The following is a 21560-nucleotide window of genomic DNA, read 5'->3' as shown; positions in this document are numbered from 1 at the left end:
CCCAGCACAGGAGGCCTACACCGATCCCTCTCCCAGCACAGGAGGCCTACACCGATCCCTCTCCCAGCACAGGAGGCCTACACCGATCCCTCACCCAGCACAGGAGGTCTACACCGATCCCTCACCCAGCACAGGAGGCCTACACCGATCCCTCTCCCAGCACAGGAGGCCTACACCGATGTCTCACCCAGCACAGGAGGCCTACAGCGATGTCTCACCCAGCACAGGAGGCCTACAGCGATGTCTCACCCACCTCATCTTACTGCGACGTTCAATTAAAAGCTGTAAACGCTGTCCCGGACCCAGATACCTCATCTCTGCCTGATTGCTGCAGTGCCATGCTATAAATTGTACTGTGCGTGGATTGAGGCCACTTTCCTGGTGTCTGCCCCTCATTTGATGTCTTTTGGCAGCATTTCGGGTATAAGGTATTGTGCATGTGTTTGTTTTTTCCTTCCATTGACTTGAATGGTGTTCAGTTATGTTCGGCAAAAATTTGACAAATTAAATCAACAAATATTGGAAATTCGGCGAACGAAATCCGAATCGAACATTGAAATATTCGCTCATATCTAGTTATAAGGCCATTTATAGAAAACAAAAGGAGTTCAATACAGGGATTACCGTAGATACAGGCCCCGGGTACAGAGGTACATTACAGGGATTACCGTAGATACAGACCCCGGGTCCAGAGGTACATTACAGGGATTACCGTAGATACAGACCCCGGGTCCAGAGGTACATTACAGGGATTACCGTAGATACAGACCCCGGGTCCAGAGGTACATTACAGGGATTACCGTAGATACAGGCCCCGGGTACAGAGGTACATTACAGGGATTACCGTAGATACAGACCCCGGGTCCAGAGGTACATTACAGGGATTACCGTAGATACAGACCCCGGGTCCAGAGGTACATTACAGGGATTACCGTAGATACAGGCCCCGGGTACAGAGGTACATTACAGGGATTACCGTAGATACAGACCCCGGGTCCAGAGGTACATTACAGGGATTACCGTAGATACAGGCCCCGAGTACAGAGGTACATTACAGGGATTACCGTAGATACAGACCCCGGGTCCAGAGGTACATTACAGGGATTACCGTAAATACAGGCCCCGGGTACAGAGGTACATTACAGGGATTACCGTAGATACAGACCCCGGGTCCAGAGGTACATTACAGGGATTACCGTAGATACAGACCCCGAGTACAGAGGTACATTACAGGGATTACCGTAGATACAGACCCCGGGTACAGAGGTACATTACAGGGATTACCATAGATACAGGCCCCGGGTACAGAGGTACATTACAGGGATTACCGTAGATACAGGCCCCGGGTACAGAGGTACATTACAGGGATTACCGTAGATACAGACCCCGGGTCCAGAGGTACATTACAGGGATTACAGTAGATACAGGCCCCGGGTACAGAGGTACATTACAGGGATTACCGTAGATACAGACCCCGGGCACAGAAGTACATTACAGGGATTACCGTAGATACAGACCCCGGGCACAGAAGTACATTACAGGGATTACCGTAGATACAGGCCCCGGGTACAGAGGTACATTACAGGGATTACCGTAGATACAGGCCCCGGGTACAGAGGTACATTACAGGGATTACCGTAGATACAGACCCCGGGCACAGAAGTACATTACAGGGATTACCGTAGATACAGGCCCCGGGTACAGAGGTACATTACAGGGATTACCGTAGATACAGACCCCGGGCACAGAAGTACATTACAGGGATTACCGTAGATACAGACCCCGGGCACAGAAGTACATTACAGGGATTACCGTAGATACAGACCCCGGGTCCAGAGGTACATTACAGGGATTACCGTAGATACAGGCCCCGGGTACAGAGGTACATTACAGGGATTACCGTAGATACAGGCCCCGGGTACAGAGGTACATTACAGGGATTACCGTAGATACAGACCCCGGGCACAGAAGTACATTACAGGGATTACCGTAGATACAGGCCCCGGGTACAGAGGTACATTACAGGGATTACCGTAGATACAGGCCCCGGGTACAGAGGTACATTACAGGGATTACCGTAGATACAGGCCCCGGGTACAGAGGTACATTACAGGGATTACCGTAGATACAGACCCCGGGCACAGAAGTACATTACAGGGATTACCGTAGATACAGGCCCCGGGTACAGAGGTACATTACAGGGATTACCGTAGATACAGGCCCCGGGTACAGAGGTACATTACAGGGATTACCGTAGATACAGACCCCGGGTACAGAGGTACATTACAGGGATTACCGTAGATACAGACCCCGGGTACAGAGGTACATTACAGGGATTACCGTAGATAGTTAGTTTGTTTACTGTATGTGATATTTGTAACTTGTATGTAACCCCTTCTCATGTACAGCACCATGGAATCAATGGTGCTATATAAATAAATAATAATAATAATAATAATAAAATACAGGCCCCGGGTACAGAGGTACATTACAGGGTGTCACGATTCACTCATGTATATCCTGCTTTACAGTTCCACTTGAAACTTGCAGCTCTCTGGCGCCCCTCACCCTCAGGTCAGACTAGGTACTGCACTTAGGGTAATTAGTCACCAGAAAGGCTGCCGGGTACAGAGGTACATTACAGGGATTACCGTAGATACAGGCCCCGGGTACAGAGGTACATTACAGGGATTACCGTAGATACAGGCCCCGGGTACAGAGGTACATTACAGGGATTACCGTAGATACAGACCCCGGGCACAGAAGTACATTACAGGGATTACCGTAGATACAGACCCCGGGCACAGAAGTACATTACAGGGATTACCGTAGATACAGGCCCCGGGTACAGAGGTACATTACAGGGATTACCGTAGATACAGGCCCCGGGTACAGAGGTACATTACAGGGATTACCGTAGATACAGACCCCGGGTACAGAGGTACATTACAGGGATTACCGTAGATACAGACCCCGGGTACAGAGGTACATTACAGGGATTACCGTAGATAGTTAGTTTGTTTACTGTATGTGATATTTGTAACTTGTATGTAACCCCTTCTCATGTACAGCACCATGGAATCAATGGTGCTATATAAATAAATAATAATAATAATAATAATAAAATACAGGCCCCGGGTACAGAGGTACATTACAGGGTGTCACGATTCACTCATGTATATCCTGCTTTACAGTTCCACTTGAAACTTGCAGCTCTCTGGCGCCCCTCACCCTCAGGTCAGACTAGGTACTGCACTTAGGGTAATTAGTCACCAGAAAGGCTGCCTATGTACTGGCTATTGGGCACGCTGCTGCGAGGCGATATAACTACTCCCACTCAGGCAGGAACAATAATTATCAACGCCGCCGTCGCTACGACGACTCCCAAAAGTGCAGGACAAGGTATGCTGCCACCAGCTTCGATTAACGGGTCCGAAGCTAACCCAAAACAGTAGCGTAATTCCCTTCAGAAGACTTAGGGTACGTTTTAGAGCAGGAAGAAAGAAACTAGTAATTTAAATATTTTACTCCGAAAGATTAGGCAGTGTTTATCAAAATATTACAAGGATGTTACAATAAGAGACAATTGAAAGCATGTACAAAAGTAATTATAAAATAACGGGTTAAATGAGAAATTAACACTTACATGTGTTCAGATCATTTCAGGCAAAACCAGGCTGGTGAGCGGAGCTCCAAATATCCCAGTTCATCAGGGCTGGTAGTAAGAGCTCCTCAGGCAAGACTGAAGGCTGGGTTAAGTGGAGTCACTTATACCTGAAGCCTGGTGACATCACTAAAGGGGTTGAGTTAACATCGCCCTCCCCTCTCCTCAGCTGTACAGTTTTCTCCAACAATTCTTATATTTCTTGTATTTTCGTTCCTGAACATGTCAGAATTATACCACACCCAGCATTCATCTTATTTTAAAATTGGCTTTCTAATGAGACCAAATTTGGCCTAGTTGGGACACATAGTTCCGGAGAAATCCGTACTTTGTACCTGTTGGAATTAGAGGCTCATGCTTACAGATGCTGACAGATCCGCCGATGGAGATTCGCAACATGAACTTATTATTTTCCTAGCCTAAATCGTTGGCCCAATATCTTATTATAATGGAACAAAGGACTTCCTGTCTTTAGAAAAATTCTATACCAGTTCTAGCTGATTCTAGATGGGAGGGGGGAGAGGGAGCAATGTAGGGAGATCGGCTTACAGCTCCAAGCACAATAAAACTTCTTCTGGTAGGAGGGAATGAGGGGTTTGGGATCTACACATACACATCTCAGCAAACAGAAACACACAGAGAAGGGGGTTTTTTAGCTCAGAGCATGGGTGCTAACAGGCAAAGCTACAAAATCATATTACATTTCATACAATATCGTGACACAGGGATTACAGTAGATACAGGCCCCGGGTCCAGAGGTACATTACAGGGATTACCATAGATACAGGCCTCGGGTACAGAGGTACATTACAGGGATTACAGTAGATACAGACCCCGGGTAAAGAGGTACATTACAAGAGTGGCACACATATACTCACGAATGCAGCTGGATGAAGCCGCTGGTCTGGTTCTCTTCTCCTCCGCTCAGTAAGCTCAGCTCCCTGTAACAGAAGATGGCAGGTGAGCCTGTGGATAGCACGAGTCCGAGCAGCGAGAAGAAGCTGAGAGGCGACAGACGCTGGTGCTAGGAAACTTTCTAAGTGTCACTCACATCTAAGAACCGGCTGCTCCAACACAGGAAGCCTCTGCAAACATGGCCGATCTCCCACTGTCCTGTGCTGAGCATTGCCCTCCTCTGTAATACCGACATGTGCTGAGGTTTTACAATGTGATATGAGCAGTTCAGGTTCTGCCGCAGCTTCATTATTGGGCTCAGGTGAGAGCTCCAAGACCTGCAGGCGACAAGACCTGCAGGTGGCAAGACGCGGGCGACAGGACGCGGGCGACAGGAGAACCAGCTGCTCCAACACAGGAAGCCTCTGCAAACATGGCCGATCTCCCACTGTCCTGTGCTGAGAATTGCCCTCCTCTGTAATGCCGACATGTGCTGAGGTTTTCCAATGTGATATGAGCAGTTAGGCTTCATTATTGGGCTCAGGTGAGAGCTCCAAGACCTGCAGGCGACAAGACCTGCGAGCGACAAGACCTGCAGGCGACAAGACCTGCGAGCGACAAGACCTGCAGGCGACAAGACGCAGGTGACAGGATGCGGGCGACAAGACCTGCAGGCGACAAGACGCAGGTGACAGGATGCGGCCGACAAGACGCAGGTGACAGAATGCGGCCAACAAGACAGATAAAATTAAAACGTACTAATTAAAGTAACCCTGACAGCAGGATTGTGCTCAGTAACTACAGACACTGTCCGGATGGTGCAGTTATACTGACCAAAGTCACCTGTCAGCAGGATTGTGCTCAGTTGGTTCCATCAAAATGACGTCGGAGCAATTTTGATGAGAATTATTAGTATTTTTTTACCCTCCGATGGTGTAGGAATAAAGCATAAATGCACACAGGCATATTAGGCATGTATCATGCTGCAGCCCAGGCGCCATTCTAATGAAGATCAATTTTCTTTTTTAACCCCACAACAGCATATCCAGTATGTAAAATAGGGGGTGGGTCAGTGAGGGATCAGTGGCCTGTCATAAGCTATAAAGATGAATTTGTAAGTAGAGCGGAACATAAAGCCCCACCCACAGCCCCGCCCCGAAGCACGAGAATTTCATTAACTGAAAATTCAGATTCCACAACAACCACAAGACGAATTTCATCGATAGGTGTAAATGTAATCAGTATAACGGCACCAACCTGACACTGTCTGTAGTCACTGAGCACAATCCTGATCACAGGTATCAGTGTAATCAGTATAACGGCACCGACCTGACACTGTCTGTAGTCACTGAGCACAATCCTGATCACAGGTATCAGTGTAATGGCACCAACCTGACACTGCCTATAGTCACTGAGCACAATCCTGAGCACAGGTATCAGTGTAATCAGTATAACGGCACCAACCTGACACTGTCTGTAGTCACTGAGCACAATCCTGATCACAGGTATCAGTGTAATCAGTATAACGGCACTGACCTGACACTGTCTGTAGACACTGAGCACAATCCTGATCACAGGTATCAGTGTAATCAGTATAACGGCACTGACCTGACACTGTAGTCACTGAGCACAATCCTGATCACAGGTATCAGTGTAATCAGTATAACGGCACCAACCTGACACTGTCTGTAGTCACTGAGCACAATCCTGATCACAGGTATCCGTGTAATCAGTATAACGGCACTGACCTGACACTGTAGTCACTGAGCACAATCCTGATCACAGGTATCAGTGTAATCAGTATAACAGCAGCGACCTGACACTGCCTATAGTCACTGAGCACAATCCTGATCACAGGTATCAGTGTAATCAGTATAACGGCGCCGACCTGACACTGTCTGTAGTCACTGAGCACAATCCTGATCACAGGTATCAGTGTAATCAGTATAACAGCAGCGACCTGACACTGTCTGTAGTCACTGAGCACAATCCTGATCACAGGTATCAGTGTAATCAGTATAATGGCACCGACCTGACACTTGTCTGTAGTCACTGAGCACAATCCTGATCACAGGTATCAGTGTAATCAGTATAACGGCACCGACCTGACACTGTCTGTAGTCACTGAGCACAATCCTGATCACAGGTATCAGTGTAATCAGTATAACGGCACTGACCTGACACTGTCTGTAGTCACTGAGCACAATCCTGATCACAGGTATCAGTGTAATCAGTATAACGGCACCTTCTGGACAGTGTCTGTAGTTACTGAGCAGAATTCTGATCACAGGTCACTTTAAAGGGAATCTGTCCCCCGGGACATATATGACCTATTAATACAGGTGATAGAAATGTTACACTCGTCCTACCTGTCTGACTCAAGTTAACGGTCTTGATGTTGAGAAATGCTATATTCTTTCTTTAATGATTTCTTCCAGGCGTCGGGGCGTGTGGTGCTGTAAGAAATCCCTGCCTCCTGTCCTCATTACAATACTACCCCCTCCCATCAGCGTCAGTTCTGGTGCTGGAATCCCGCGCCTGCACCCTGCACTCGCTAAACAATCTGTACCTTCCCCTCCCTTCTGTGGGCGCTGCATTCAGGGATCTTCTGCACCGGCGACTTCCGCTCCAGTGACCTCCAGTGTGCGCAATGATAAAGTGCTCTCCCTGCATAGTGATCGCTAGGAACCATGTGTACATGACTATGCAGGGAGGAAGTGGGGAGAGCACCTTATCGGAGCACACGCTGGAGGTCACTGGAGTGGAAGTCACCAGCGCCTGAGCAGAAAATCCCTGAAGTGCCAACAAAAAGAAAAATGAGGTATGTATTTCTGAGGAAGTGCAGGGCGCAGGTGCGGGATTACGGGGTCAGAATTGACGCTGATGGGAGGGGGTAGTATTGTAATGACGACCGGATGCAGGGATTTCTTACAGAGCCGCACGCCCCGGAGCCAGGAAGAAATCATTAACATAAGGAATATAACATTTCTCAGCAACAAGACCATTACTATGAGGCAGACGGGTAGGACGGGTGTCACATTTCTATCATCTGTATTAATAGGTCATATACGTCCCGGGGAGACAGATTCCCTTTAATCCTAGTTTGAAGTCTCCTTCATATCTTCGTACATCAGGGCGGGACTGTGGGCGGAGTCTTCAGATTTGTTCCGTCACGCTGGTGGAATCTAAACCACAAGTGTCGCTTGCATAGATAGAGATCTAAGGGAGACCAGAAAAATGCCCACATGGAAAATTGCCCACATTGAAAATTGCCCACACGGAAAATTGCCCACATGGAAAATTGCCAATTGCAGCATCACAAAGTTTTAGATCCATGATATTTGAGGTGCAAGGTTTAGAACGCCCACAGAAAATTGCCCACAGGCTGAATTAAGGTATGTGCACACGTATCCTGGAGGACTGCGGATTTTTTCCGCAGCGGATTTTGAAAAACCGCAGTTCAAAACCACTGCGGTTTTTACTGCAGATTTATCGCGGTTTCTACTGCGGGTTTACACCTGCAGTTTTCTATTGGAGTAGGTGTAAACCCGCAGCGGAATCCGCAGAAGGAATTGACATGCTGCGGAATGTAAACCGCTGTGTTTCCACGTGTTTTTTTCTGCAGCATGTGCACAGCGGTTTTCATTTCCCATAGGCTTACATTGTACTGTAAACTCATGGGAAACCGCTGCGGATCCGCAGCAAAATCCACAGCGTGTGCACATACCCTTATAGGTTAAATGCTCTGTAGGACAGGGGGATAGTATATGCATGTATATATGAGATGCTCTGCAGGGCAGAATAATAATATAGAATTATAGGTGAGATGCTCTGCAGGACAGAATAGGAAAGACCTACAGGTTAAATGCTCTGCAGGACAGGGGGATAGTATGCAGGTATACGTGAGATGCTCTGCAGGGCAGAATAATATATAATTATAGGTGAGATGCTCTGCAGGACAGAGAATAGCAAAGAGATATAGGTTAAATGCTCTGCAGGACAGGGGGATAGTATGCAGGTATACGTGAGATGCTCTGCAGACCAGAGAATAGTATAGAATTATAGGCGAGATGCTCTGCAGCACAGAGAATAGCAAAGATCTACAGGTTAAATGCTCTGCAGGACAGGGGGATAGTATGCAGGTATACGTGAGATGCTCTGCAGACCAGAGAATAGTATAGAATTATAGGTGAGATGTTTTGCAGCACAGAAGAAAGTCGGCGAAAATAGCCCATATAAAAAACTACCGACAAGTTTATTAAGGAGGTCTAATAACAACAATAACAAGTTTATTAAACAATCATTGCACACCTGCAAATAATTAGCTGCCGGGTGATTGTCCTCGACGTCCTTGGGCTCCAGTGAAATAAAATACAGCACAACACAGGCAGCAAAGAAAATGCAGAATCGATTTCAACAAAGGTCTCTGGGTCCAGTTTACTTCTCCAGGTTCGGTTCACTCATCCCTAGTCCCAGAGTACGGATTCTGTTCTTGTCATTCCACTGTGCTAACAATAATTCCACTCTCATTGTGGTGTGTGTGGGCCTAGAGACCCTTATCCCACTCTCATTGTGGTGTGTCTGGGCCTAGAGACACTTACTCCACTCTCATTGTGGTGTGTCTGGGCCTAGGGACCCTTATTCCTCTCTCATTGTGGTGTGTCTGGGCCTAGAGACCCTTATTCCTCTCTCATTGTGGTGTGTCTGGGCCTAGAGACCCTTATTCCACTCTCATTGTGGTGTGTCTGGGCCTAGAGACCCTTATTCCACTCTCATTGTGGTGTGTCTGGGCCTAGAGACCCTTATTCCACTCTCATTGTGGTGTGTCTGGGCCTAGAGACACTTACTCCACTCTCATTGTGGTGTGTCTGGGCCTAGAGACCCTTATCCCACTCTCATTGTGGTGTGTCTGGGCCTAGAGACCCTTATTCCTCTCATTGTGGTGTGTCTGGGCCTAGAGACACTTACTCCACTCTCATTGTGGTGTGTCTGGGCCTAGAGACCCTTATTCCCCTCTCATTGTGGTGTGTCTGGGCCTAGAGACCCTTATCCCACTCTCACTGTGGTGTGTCTGGGCCTAGAGACACTTACTCCACTCTCATTGTGGTGTGTCTGGGCCTAGAGACCCTTATTCCCCTCTCATTGTGGTGTGTCTGGGCCTAGAGACCCTTATCCCACTCTCATTGTGGTGTGTCTGGGCCTAGAGACACTTACTCCACTCTCATTGTGGTGTGTCTGGGCCTAGGGACCCTTATTCCTCTCTCATTGTGGTGTGTCTGGGCCTAGAGACCCTTATTCCTCTCTCACTGTGGTGTGTCTGGGCCTAGAGACCCTTATTCCTCTCATTGTGGTGTGTCTGGGCCTAAAGACACTTACTCCACTCTCATTGTGGTGTGTCTGGGCCTAGAGACTCTAATTTTACTCTCATTGTGGTGTGTCTGGGCCTAGAGACCCTTATCCCACTCTCATTGTGGTGTGTCTGGGCCTAGAGACACTTACTCCACTCTCATTGTGGTGTGTCTGGGCCTAGAGACCCTTACTCCACTCTCATTGTGGTGTGTCTGGGCCTAGAGACCCTTATCCCACTCTCATTGTGGTGTGTCTAGGCCTAGAGACCCTTATTCCTCTCTCATTGTGGTGTGTCTGGGCCTAGAGACCCTTATTCCTCTCTCATTGTGGTGTGTCTGGGCCTAGAGACCCTTATTCCTCTCTCATTGTGGTGTGTCTGGGCCTAGAGACACTTACTCCACTCTCATTGTGGTGTGTCTGGGCCTAGAGACCCTTATTCCTCTCTCATTGTGGTGTGTCTGGGCCTAGAGACCCTTATTCCTCTCTCATTGTGGTGTGTCTGGGCCTAGAGACACTTACTCCACTCTCATTGTGCTGTGTCTGGGCCTAGAGACACTTACTCCACTCTCACTGTGGTGTGTCTGGGCCTAGGGACCCTTATTCCACTCTCATTGTGGTGTGTCTGGGCCCAGAGACCCTTACTTAAGGGTACCGTCACACAGTGGCACTTTTGTCGCTACGACGGGACGATTCGTGGCGTTCCAGCGATATCGTTACGATATCGCTGTGTCTGACACGCAGCAGCGATCAGGGATCCTGCTGAGAATCGTACGTCGTAGCAGATCGTTTGGAACTTTCTTTTGTCGCTGGATCTCCCGCTGTCATCGCTGGATCGGTGTGTGTGACACCGATCTAGCGATGCGTTCGTTTGTAACCAGGGTAAACATCGGGTTACTAAGCGCAGGACCGCGCTTAGTAACCCGATGTTTACCCTGGTTACCAGCGTAAATGTAAAAAAAAACAAACGGTACATACTTACATTCCGGTGTCCGTCAGGTCCCTTGCCGTCTGCTTCCCGCACTCACTGACTGCCGGCCGTAAAGTGAAAGCAGAGCAGAGCGGTGACGTCATCGCTGTGCTGTGCTTTCACTTTACGGCCGGCAGTCAGTGAGTGCGGGAAGCAGACGGCAAGGGACAGACACCGGAATGTAAGTATGTACTGTTTGATTGTTTTTACGCTGGTAACCAGGGTAAACATCGTTTACCCTGGTTACCCGGGGACCTCGGCATCGTTGGTCGCTGGAGAGCTGTCTGTGTGACAGCTCTCCAGCGACCACACTACGACTTACCAACAATCACGGCCAGGTCGTATCGCTGGTCGTGATCGTTGGTAAATCGTATAGTGTGACGGTACCCTTACTCTCAGTGTGGTGTGTCTGGGCCTAGAGACCCTTATTCCACTCTTATTGTGGTGTGTCTGGGCCTAGAGACCGTTATTCCACTCTCATTGTGGTGTGTCTGGGCCTAGAGACCCTTATCACACTCTCACTGTGGTGTGTCTGGGCCTAGAGACCCTTATTCCTCTCTCAGTGTGGTGTGTCTGGGCCTAGAGACCCTTATTCCTCTCTCAGTGTGGTGTGTCTGGGCCTAGAGACCCTTACTTTACTCTCAGTGTGGTATGTCTGGGCCTAGAGACCCTTACTCCACTCTCATTGTGGTGTGTCTTGGCCTAGAGACCCTTATTCCACTCTCATTGTGGTGTGTCTTGGCCTAGAGACCCTTATTCCACTCTCATTGTGGTGTGTCTGGGCCTAGAGACCCTTATTCCACTCTTATTGTGGTGTGTCTGGGCCTAGAGACCCTTATTCCACTCTTATTGTGGTGTGTCTTGGCCTAGAGACCCTTATTCCACTCTTATTGTGGTGTGTCTTGGCCTAGAGACCCTTATTCCACTCTTATTGTGGTGTGTCTGGGCCTAGAGACCCTTATTCCACTCTTATTGTGGTGTGTCTTGACCTAGAGACCCTTACTCCACTCTCATTGTAGTGTGTCTGGGCCTAGAGACCCTTACTTTCAGTGTGGTATGTCTGGGCCTAGAGACCCTTATTCCACTCTCATTGTGGTGTGTCTGGGCCTAGAGACCCTTATTCCACTCTCATTGTGGTGTGTCTGGGCCTAGAGACCCTTATTCCTCTCTCAGTGTGGTGTGTCTGGGCCTAGAGACCCTTATTCCATTCTGTGTGGTGTGTCTGGTCCTAGAGACCCTTATTCCACTCTCATTGTAGTGTGCCTGGGCCTAGAGACCCTTACTTTACTCTCAGTGTGGTATGTCTGGGCCTAGAGACCCTTACTCCACTCTGTGTGGTGTGTCTGGGCCTAGAGACCCTTATTCCACTCTCATTGTGGTGTGTCTGGGCCTAGAGACCCTTATTCCTCTCTCAGTGTGGTGTGTCTGGGCCTAGAGACCCTTAGTCCACTCTCATTGTGGTGTGTCTGGGCCTAGAGACCCTTATTCCTCTCTCATTGTGGTGTGTCTGGGCCTAAAGACACTTACTCCACTCTCTTTGTGGTGTGTCTGGGCCTAGAGACACTTACTCCACTCTCACTGTGGTGTGTCTGGGCCTAGAGACCCTTATTCCACTCTCACTGTGGTGTATCTGGTCCTAGAGACCCTTATTCCACTCTCATTGTGGTGGGTCTGGGCCTAGAGACCCTTATTCCACTCTCATTGTGGTGTGTCTGGGCCTAGAGACCCTTATTCCACTCTCACTGTGGTGTGTCTGGGCCTAGAGACCCTTATTCCACTCTCACTGTGGTGTGTCTGGGCCTAGAGACCCTTATTCCACTCTCACTGTGGTGTGTCTGGTCCTAGAGACCCTTATTCCACTCTCACTGTGGTGTGTCTGGTCGTAGACACCCTTATTCCACTCTCATTGTGGTGTGTCTGGGCCTAGAGACCCTTATTCCTCTCTCACTGTGGTGTGTCTGGGCCTAGAGACACTTACTCCACTCTCACTGTGGTGTGTCTGGACCTAGAGACCCTTATTCCACTCTCACTGTGGTGTGTCTGGGCCTAGAGACCCTTATTCCACTCTCACTGTGGTGTGTCTGGGCCTAGAGACCCTTATTCCACTCTCACTGTGGTGTGTCTGGACCTAGAGACCCTTATTCCACTCTCACTGTGGTGTGTCTGGGCCTAGAGACCCTTATTCCTTTCTCGTTGTGGTGTGTCTGGGCCTAGAGACCCTTATTCCTGTGTGGTGTGTCTGGGCCTAGAGACCCTTATTCCACTCTCACTGTGGTGTGTCTGGGCCTAGAGACCCTTATTCCACTCTCACTGTGGTGTATCTGGTCCTAGAGACCCTTATTCCACTCTCATTGTGGTGGGTCTGGGCCTAGAGACCCTTATTCCACTCTCATTGTGGTGTGTCTGGGCCTAGAGACCCTTATTCCACTCTCACTGTGGTGTGTCTGGGCCTAGAGACCCTTATTCCACTCTCATTGCGATGGGTCTGGGCCTAGAGACCTTTATTCACATCCACTCTGCATTTCCTTCCATCCTATGCCTGCCCGCACCTGCAGTATATGTGTATGATACATAACTAGGTAGGGTCTGTTCAGGCTTACTCTTGGTAGTCATAAGTGGACAGGGAAGGAAGTGCAGGCCCCAGATTTACTGCCACTGAAGTCAATGGGAGAGCGGAGCAGCTATGGCACTTCCGCTCCTCTGACAGATTCTGACTCTCACCTCTATGCGGTGCCTTCTGGGCATCAAGGACCATCTATCTCAGCCAGCAGCACCCTGCTTTTGCTGGGCACCCACTGAGATGATAATGTATTAGATCTGACCTGCAGTCCCATGTAACTCCACAGATAATACAGTGATTCTTTTGTGGGTACTGATAGCAGTGATGGCTCCTCTGGATCATACTGCTGCTGGTTCTGCATGTGCTGCTGTTCTGGGCTGGTGGGAGGAGTAAGGCAGAGTCAGTTAGGCTAGGTTCACATTGCGTTAGTGCAGTCCGTTCAGCGCATACGCTAACGGACTGCGTTAACGCAATGTCCAAAAAGGGATCGCGTTTAGCGATCGCGCTAGCGCAGATCCCCAATCTGCGCTAGAGAGAACGGACCCAAAAACGCTGCAGACAGCGTTCGAGGTCCGTCACAAAATAACAGAACATCGCTAACGCGTGCCAAAAATGGCATGGGTTGAGGATGCGTTACATACATTGCGGTCAATGGGTGCGCTAACGGATCCGTTACATTGCGTTAGTGGCACTATGTAACAGATTCCGTTAGCGGATACCCACTAACGCAATGTGAACCTAGCCTTAGAGAGGAGAGCAGAGTCAGACTAGATCTATCTATTGCTGATAATGACAGACGGCTACAAACCACAGATCTTCAGCATGTTTGCAGTTTTGCACTAGGTCAGCTGTAAATCACAAGTTGATCACACATCATGTGAACATCCTCACCTTTCACCTCAAATATCATAGATCTGAAACTTTGTGATGCTGCAGTTGGCAATTTTCCATGTGGGCATTTTTCCGTGTGAGCAAATTTCCGTGTGGGCTAATTTCCTGTAGGCATTTTTCAGGGAACCCATTTTAATCAGTAGGACAGTACTTCACTTATTAAAGAGAACCTGTCAGCAGCATTTTACTGTTTCCATTCCTCTTGCTCTGTAAACCGCACCCCTGAAGCCATATGCCATCTGTAACGAGTGTCCTATCAGCCTATATAAACGATATGTGGTGGCAGTTAGTGGTTCTTTTCTTATTGTGGAGCTGGCAGTGACCGTACCGGGGTGTATATATATTTTAGGCATTGGAATCGGAGGTGTATATACCATACGTTAGTTTCCAAATAACTCGTCTGGTAGATAAAGTTGCCGCGGCCTCATCAATCACTTGTCAGTCAATTGTGTAATTGTCCTGATGACTGAAGGCAGCTGAGTCTTGTCCTTGACAAATTAATGGCAGCGGCGGGATCTGTGTGATCTCCTCTAGTGTTCTTCTTGACAATAACGTTGTGCCTCATGTAAGGGTATGGAGGGTAATAAATCTGAGGATTGCACAGTAAAATATCGATATTTGCAGATGATACAAAACTATGTAAAGCAGTTAATACAAGAGAAGATAGTATTCTGCTACAGATGGATCTGGATAAGTTGGAAACTTGGGCTGAAAGGTGGCAGATGAGGTTTAACAATGATAAATGTAAGGTTATACACATGGGAAGAGGGAATCAATATCACCATTACACACTGAACGGGAAACCACTGGGTAAATCTGACAGGGAGAAGGACTTGGGGATCCTAGTTAATGATAAACTTACCTGGAGCAGCCAGTGCCAGGCAGCAGCCGCCAAGGCAAACAGGATCATGGGGTGCATTAAAAGAGGTCTGGATACACATGATGAGAGCATTATACTGCCTCTGTACAAATCCCTAGTTAGACCGCACATGGAGTACTGTGTCCAGTTTTGGGCACCGGTGCTCAGGAAGGATATAATGGAACTAGAGAGAGTACAAAGGAGGGCAACAAAATTAATAAAGGGGATGGGAGAACTACAATACCCAGATAGATTAGCGAAATTAGGATTATTTAGTCTAGAAAAAAGACGACTGAGGGGCGATCTAATAACCATGTATAAGTATATAAGGGGACAATACAAATATCTCGCTGAGGATCTGTTTATACCAAGGAAGGTGACGGGCACAAGGGGGCATTCTTTGCGTCTGGAGGAGAGAAGGTTTTTCCACCAACATAGAAGAGGATTCTTTACTGTTAGGGCAGTGAGAATCTGGAATTGCTTGCCTGAGGAGGTGGTGATGGTGAACTCAGTCGAGGGGTTCAAGAGAGGCCTGGATGTCTTCCTGGAGCAGAACAATATTGTATCATACAATTATTAGGTTCTGTAGAAGGACGTAGATCTGGGTATTTATTATGATGGAATATAGGCTGAACTGGATGGACAAATGTCTTTTTTCGGCCTTACTAACTATGTTACTATGTTACTTGCCATGCATATCAGCAATCATGTAATAACACCAGCAAGGAAACCTAAAAGGCCCATCTAGTGAGTGAAAAGGATGTACTGCATGTAAATGACGGCGACAAATGAATATGGAGGTCTGCAGATCAACGCTCGCTAACTACCCTGCGGCACAGAAGCGCTCTGATCGCCACCCATAGAAATACCAGCACTCAGCGCCCGGAGCGGTGTGCACAGTGGTGGAATGTCCGAATACCAGAAGTGAAGACACCAGCCGAGCATACACTCACTTGGAGATGATGATTTCTGGGAGAATTTCAGCAAACCTCTTCTGATGCTCACCATTAACTTTCTGGGACCCTTCTATGGGGATGACCTGTGAGATGAGAACAATGGCTGAGGTCACAATCATGGCGAGTGGAGAGATAACCGGCACCTTCTGTGCCCTAAGTGAAAAATGGGAAGTAGAATTATTCTACTGCAGTTACCACCAAATACAACTTACAGAATCCATCTACTGTCACCGCTACCCACAGACTGCCATCGTCACCTCCCGGATGGCTAACCGCCACCCACAGACTGCAATAGTCACCTCCCGGATGGCTGTCCACCACCCTCAGATCATGATCGTCACCTCCCAGACAGCTAACTGCCACCTGCTGACCACCATTGTCACCTCCTGGACAGCTAACCACCATTCACAGACTGCTATTGTCACCTCCCGGATGGCTGTCCACCACCCACAGACTGCAATAGTCACCTCCCGGATGGCTGTCCACCACCCTCAGATCATGATTGTCACCTCCCAGACAGCTAACTGCAACCTGCAGACCACCATCGTCACCTCCTTGACAGCTAGCCACCACCCACAGACTGCCATAGTCACCTCCCCAATGGCTATCCACCACCCGCAGACCACGATCGTCCCCTCCCAGACAGCTACTTGCCACCTGCTGACCACCATCGTCACCTCCTGGACAGCTAACCACCATTCACAGACTGCCATCATCATCTCCTGGATTGGTAACTGCCAACAACAGACTCAGAGTCAGTGCACCTTTCCCATCCCCAATACCATCCTCCGTCATAGGGTCAGCGCACCCCTCCCCCATACCATCCTCCCTCGTAGGGTCAGCGCACCCCTCCCCCATACCATCCTCCATTCATAGTGTTAGCATAGCTTCATTCTAAACTCACCTTCAACGCCACATGCCGAGCCCCTCGCAGGGTCCAGAACACTTCTCCGTACACCCCTTCGCCCACTTTCTGACAGCGGCTGAGCTGCTCAGGGGTGAGGCAGTCATAAAAGGGGACAGGCTCATCCTGCTGACATTCAGCATACACCTTCTCCGCATCATTCAACTCGTTTGCGCACAAAGACGACTGGAAGGGTGAGAGCAAGAGCTGATAACAGAAAGAAGAAGTACATCACTCAAGAGCCTTCCTCCAATGCCAGAGATTCCATCTCCAGTGTCACATCAGACATTCAATTACTAGTAGCAGGACCAGTTAATAGCACTGATGACAGCCACTGTTGGGGGGGAGGGGCACGTGCAGCCTGGGGCCACCCAATGACAGAGCTATCCTGGGAGTGGGCACAGCCTGGGGCCACCCAATGACAGAGCTATCCTGGGAGTGGGCACAGCCTGGGGCCATCCGATGACAGAGCTATCCTGGGAGTGGGCATAGCATGGGGTCATCTGATGACAGAGCTATCCTGGGAGTGGGCATAGCCTGGAGCCATCCGATGACAGAGATATCCTGGGAGTGGGCATAGCCTGGAGCCATCCGATGACAGAGATATCCTGGGAGTGGGCATAGCATGGGGTCATCTGATGACAGAGCTATCCTGGGAGTGGGCATAGCCTGGAGCCATCCGATGACAGATATCCTGGGAGTGGGCATAGCCTGGGGCCATCCGATGACAGAGCTATCCTGGGAGTGGGCATAGCCTGGGGCCATCCGATGACAGAGCTATCCTGGGAGTGGGCATAGCCTGGAGCCATCCGATGACAGAGATATCCTGGGAGTGGGCATAGCCTGGAGCCATCCGATGACAGAGATATCCTGGGAGTGGGCATAGCCTGGAGCCATCCGATGACAGAGATATCCTGGGAGTGGGCATAGCATGGGGTCATCTGATGACAGAGCTATCCTGGGAGTGGGCATAGCCTGGAGCCATCCGATGACAGATATCCTGGGAGTGGGCATAGCCTGGGGCCATCCGATGACAGAGCTATCCTGGGAGTGGGCATAGCCTGGGGCCATCCGATGACAGAGCTATCCTGGGAGTGGGCATAGCCTGGGGCCATCTAATGACAGAGCTATCCTGGGAGTGGGCATAGCCTGGGGTCATCCGATAACAGAGCTATCCTGGGAGTGGGCACAGCCTGGGGCCATCTGATGACAGAGCTATCCTGGGAGTGGGCATAGCCTGGGGCCATCCGATGACAGAGCTATCCTGGGAGTGGGCATAGCCTGGGGTCATCCGATAACAGAGCTATCCTGGGAGTGGGCACAGCCTGGGGCCATCTGATGACAGAGCTATCCTGGGAGTGGGCATAGCCTGGGGCCATCCGATGACAGAGCTATCCTGGGAGTGGGCATAGCCTGGGGCCATCCGATGACAGAGCTATCCTGGGAGTGGGCACAGCCTGGGGCCATCTGATGACAGAGCTATCCTGGGAGTGGGCATAGCCTGGGGTCATCCGATAACAGAGCTATCCTGGGAGTGGGCACAGCCTGGGGCCATCTGATGACAGAGCTATCCTGGGAGTGGGCATAGCCTGGGGCCATCCGATGACAGAGCTATCCTGGGAGTGGGCATAGCCTGGGGCCATCTAATGGCAGAGCTATCCTGGGAGTGGGCACAGCCTGGGGCCATCTAATGGCAGAGCTATCCTGGGAGTGGGCATAGCCTGGGGCCATCCGATGACAGAGCTATCCTGGGAGTGGGCACAGCCTGGGGCCATCTAATGGCAGAGCTATCCTGGGAGTGGGCATAGCCTGGGGCCATCCGATGACAGAGCTATCCTGGGAGTGGGCACAGCCTGGGGCCATCTGATGACAGAGCTATCCTGGGAGTGGGCACAGCCTGGGGCCATCTGATGACAGTGTAGTGTATGGAGGGTAGTATGGGAGGTCCTTGTCAGCTTGAGCATCTTAGACATTCATGTAATGCTGCTGCTCTGCTTACAAGCCACACTGACAACACTTTCTGTCTGCAAACTGCAGTGGCCATGCATTTTTCTTTGCAAAACAGTAATGCATGGCCCCTGATATGTTGATTACATACATTGTCAATACCAGCCAGTTTGTTGGCATTCAAAACAGAGGACGAAAAACTATGAAAATAGACTAAAATCGAACAATGCAGGTTGGCGTTATTCCGATTTCTGTCTGACCTCTGGATGCTGGTTGAAGGCCAGTTGTCAACTAAAAACACCAAAAAAGGACACATTAAAGAAAAAACACCAAAAACGGGCAAAGATGCTTACCTGTCTAAATAGGCCTCAATACAAATGCCCAAGCAGGGTGCAGCGGACCCAAACAAAATAGCAAATGCACATGTGCAATACCTAATGAAACAGCCAGCCGTCAATAAGGGTTTGGCCGTGTGGTCACCAATGCACTAAGATAAAATACTCTGTATGTGGCGTGTTCACACAAGGAATACAAAGCATCTGGCTACAGCCTATTAATGACGCCCTATGGCGGCTGCCCAGTGCTAAAATGCATCCCGTGTTAACAGAGGCCACAGTGTACAGAACAATTTGGGCCCAGCTGCACCCTGCAAAAAATATACGTGCAAAAAAAAAAAACATATAAATATATGCAAGGTATTAGTTGATATTAGGGCCATAATATGGAAGCTGGCAACCCACGCCAAGGGTCCTTACGTATTGCCAGTCCTACTCTAACATGAAAAACACCAAAAAAGGACACCAGTTGTCAACTATATAAAGAGACTTTTTCTTCTGGTCCAAGAGACTCTACAGGATGTCAGCTTAGGGGACCATGGCTCCAGCTGGAAGAACACAGGAAGACAGCGCCACATACGCTGGTGAAAAATCGCAGTTCCTTTATTCTACCCTCTGTGGCAACGTTTTGATCTACATGACCTTTTTCAAGCATACCCGTGGTCAGACACCCCGAGATGTCTTCACACGTCATCATACGCCTTCTCTGGCCAGTACGCCGGTCCTGATCTTTCAGCCACGTCTTCTGATTGTAATCACATGCTATTCAGGCACTCGGGCACCAGTTCCATTACACTGCATACTTGGACTCAACTTAACTATGCTTTCATATTCCAGTAGGAGAATGTGCCAGGATCTTACTCCACTATACATCTTCCCTGTTTGCACTCCTCTATTGCCTGGAAAACTTTCTGTGAACCAAAGCGTTGAAATATGGGTTGATGAAAGTCCACTTTCTGTGTTGTAGGTATATTGCAGTGCTGCCTCCTTTTATTTTTTTTCTACTACATCTGGATTTTTGGCTTTACTTCAATGTTTTTTTTTTTTATTGTGCTATTCCATTATTTACAAAATGCAAAGTGATGGAAAAAAAAGAGAACGGTAAATGAAATCACCGCCCGCCGCTTTCAATAATTCTTCTCGGTACACTTGCACAAAGTATGGGATTTTATAGGATTATAGTCAGGTGTATGATTAACCAATTATACCAAAACAGGTGATAATCATCATTTTAACGGAAAGAGAAATAGCTGTGTATGAAGCTTTAACCTGGGTGAGGAGCAGTCAAACTCTGCTACAAAGGTGAGGTTGTGAACAACAGTTTCATGGCACTGGACATTCACCATGAGAAGACTGAGCGCAGCAACAAGACAAAAGGTAGTTCTACTGCATCCGCAAAGTTTCTCCAAAGCAAAGGTTTCACAGCAAACTGGGATTTTGGAATGTGATGTTCAAGCTATTCAGAAGAAACATCAAGAAAAGGGCAAAGTTATGAACTGTAGATGAAGTGGTCGGCCAACATGAAAAACATCATGTGTCAGTAGATGTCCAGAAGTGCCCCCAACTCAGGACTGTGATCAAGCAGTAGGAAGCAGGTCCAATTTACATTTTAGAGAAGTCTGGCCAGAATTACAGTGGCCTGCAAAGTATTCACCCCCCCTTAGCTTTTTACCTATTATGTTACATTACAACCTTTGTGTAAATATTTTTGTAATCCGATTTGTGTGATGAATCAGCACTAAATAGTCTAAATTAATGAAGTGAGAAAAATGTAGGCAAAAATTAAATTGATGGGATCAAATTACTAAAGATTGGCATGTGCATATGTATTTAACCCCCTTTGTGAAGAAGACTCTGAAAATTTCTGGTGCAAGCAATTCCTTTCATAAGTCCCATGCTTAGTGACAGGACATCCCTCTGTGTGCAATCTAAGGGTCACATGTCTGTCAGTATATACACTTTACTTTTTCTGAAAGGCCTCAGAGGCTGCAAACACCATTAACAAAAGGCGCCACTAACCAAACAACAGCACGAAGACCAAGGAGATCTCCAAACACCACCACTAACCAAACAACAGCACGAAGACCAAGGAGATCTCCAAACACCACCATTAACAAGAGGCGCCACTAACCAAACACCACGAAGACCAAGGAGATCTCCAAACAACACCATTAACAAGAGGCGCCACTAACCAAACAACAGCACGAAGACCAAGGAGATCTCCAACCACCAAC

The 21560-nt window shown here is 48.6% G+C and overlaps 1 protein-coding gene across 4 annotated transcripts in view; it reads right to left on the bottom strand.

Annotated features, from left to right (window-relative positions):
* HASPIN (histone H3 associated protein kinase) overlaps window positions 1-21560 on the bottom strand; it is a 145311-nt gene that overhangs the window by 40937 nt on the left and 82814 nt on the right. For all 4 annotated transcript variants that reach the window (XM_069729040.1, XM_069729037.1, XM_069729038.1 and 1 more), the window contains 3 exons: window positions 17045-17251; window positions 16138-16223; window positions 4543-4605 (listed from right to left, as the gene is read on the bottom strand). In XM_069729040.1, coding sequence (XP_069585141.1) covers window positions 4543-4605; window positions 16138-16223; window positions 17045-17251 — 356 coding nt within the window. The remainder of the gene's footprint in view (window positions 1-4542; window positions 4606-16137; window positions 16224-17044; window positions 17252-21560) is intronic.

This window comes from Ranitomeya imitator, chromosome 6 (assembly GCF_032444005.1).
Source record: "Ranitomeya imitator isolate aRanImi1 chromosome 6, aRanImi1.pri, whole genome shotgun sequence".
NCBI classification, from domain to species: domain Eukaryota; kingdom Metazoa; phylum Chordata; class Amphibia; order Anura; family Dendrobatidae; genus Ranitomeya; species Ranitomeya imitator.
The sequence above is the reverse complement of the archived record's forward strand: the minus strand, read 5'-3'. Positions and strand labels throughout refer to the sequence as shown.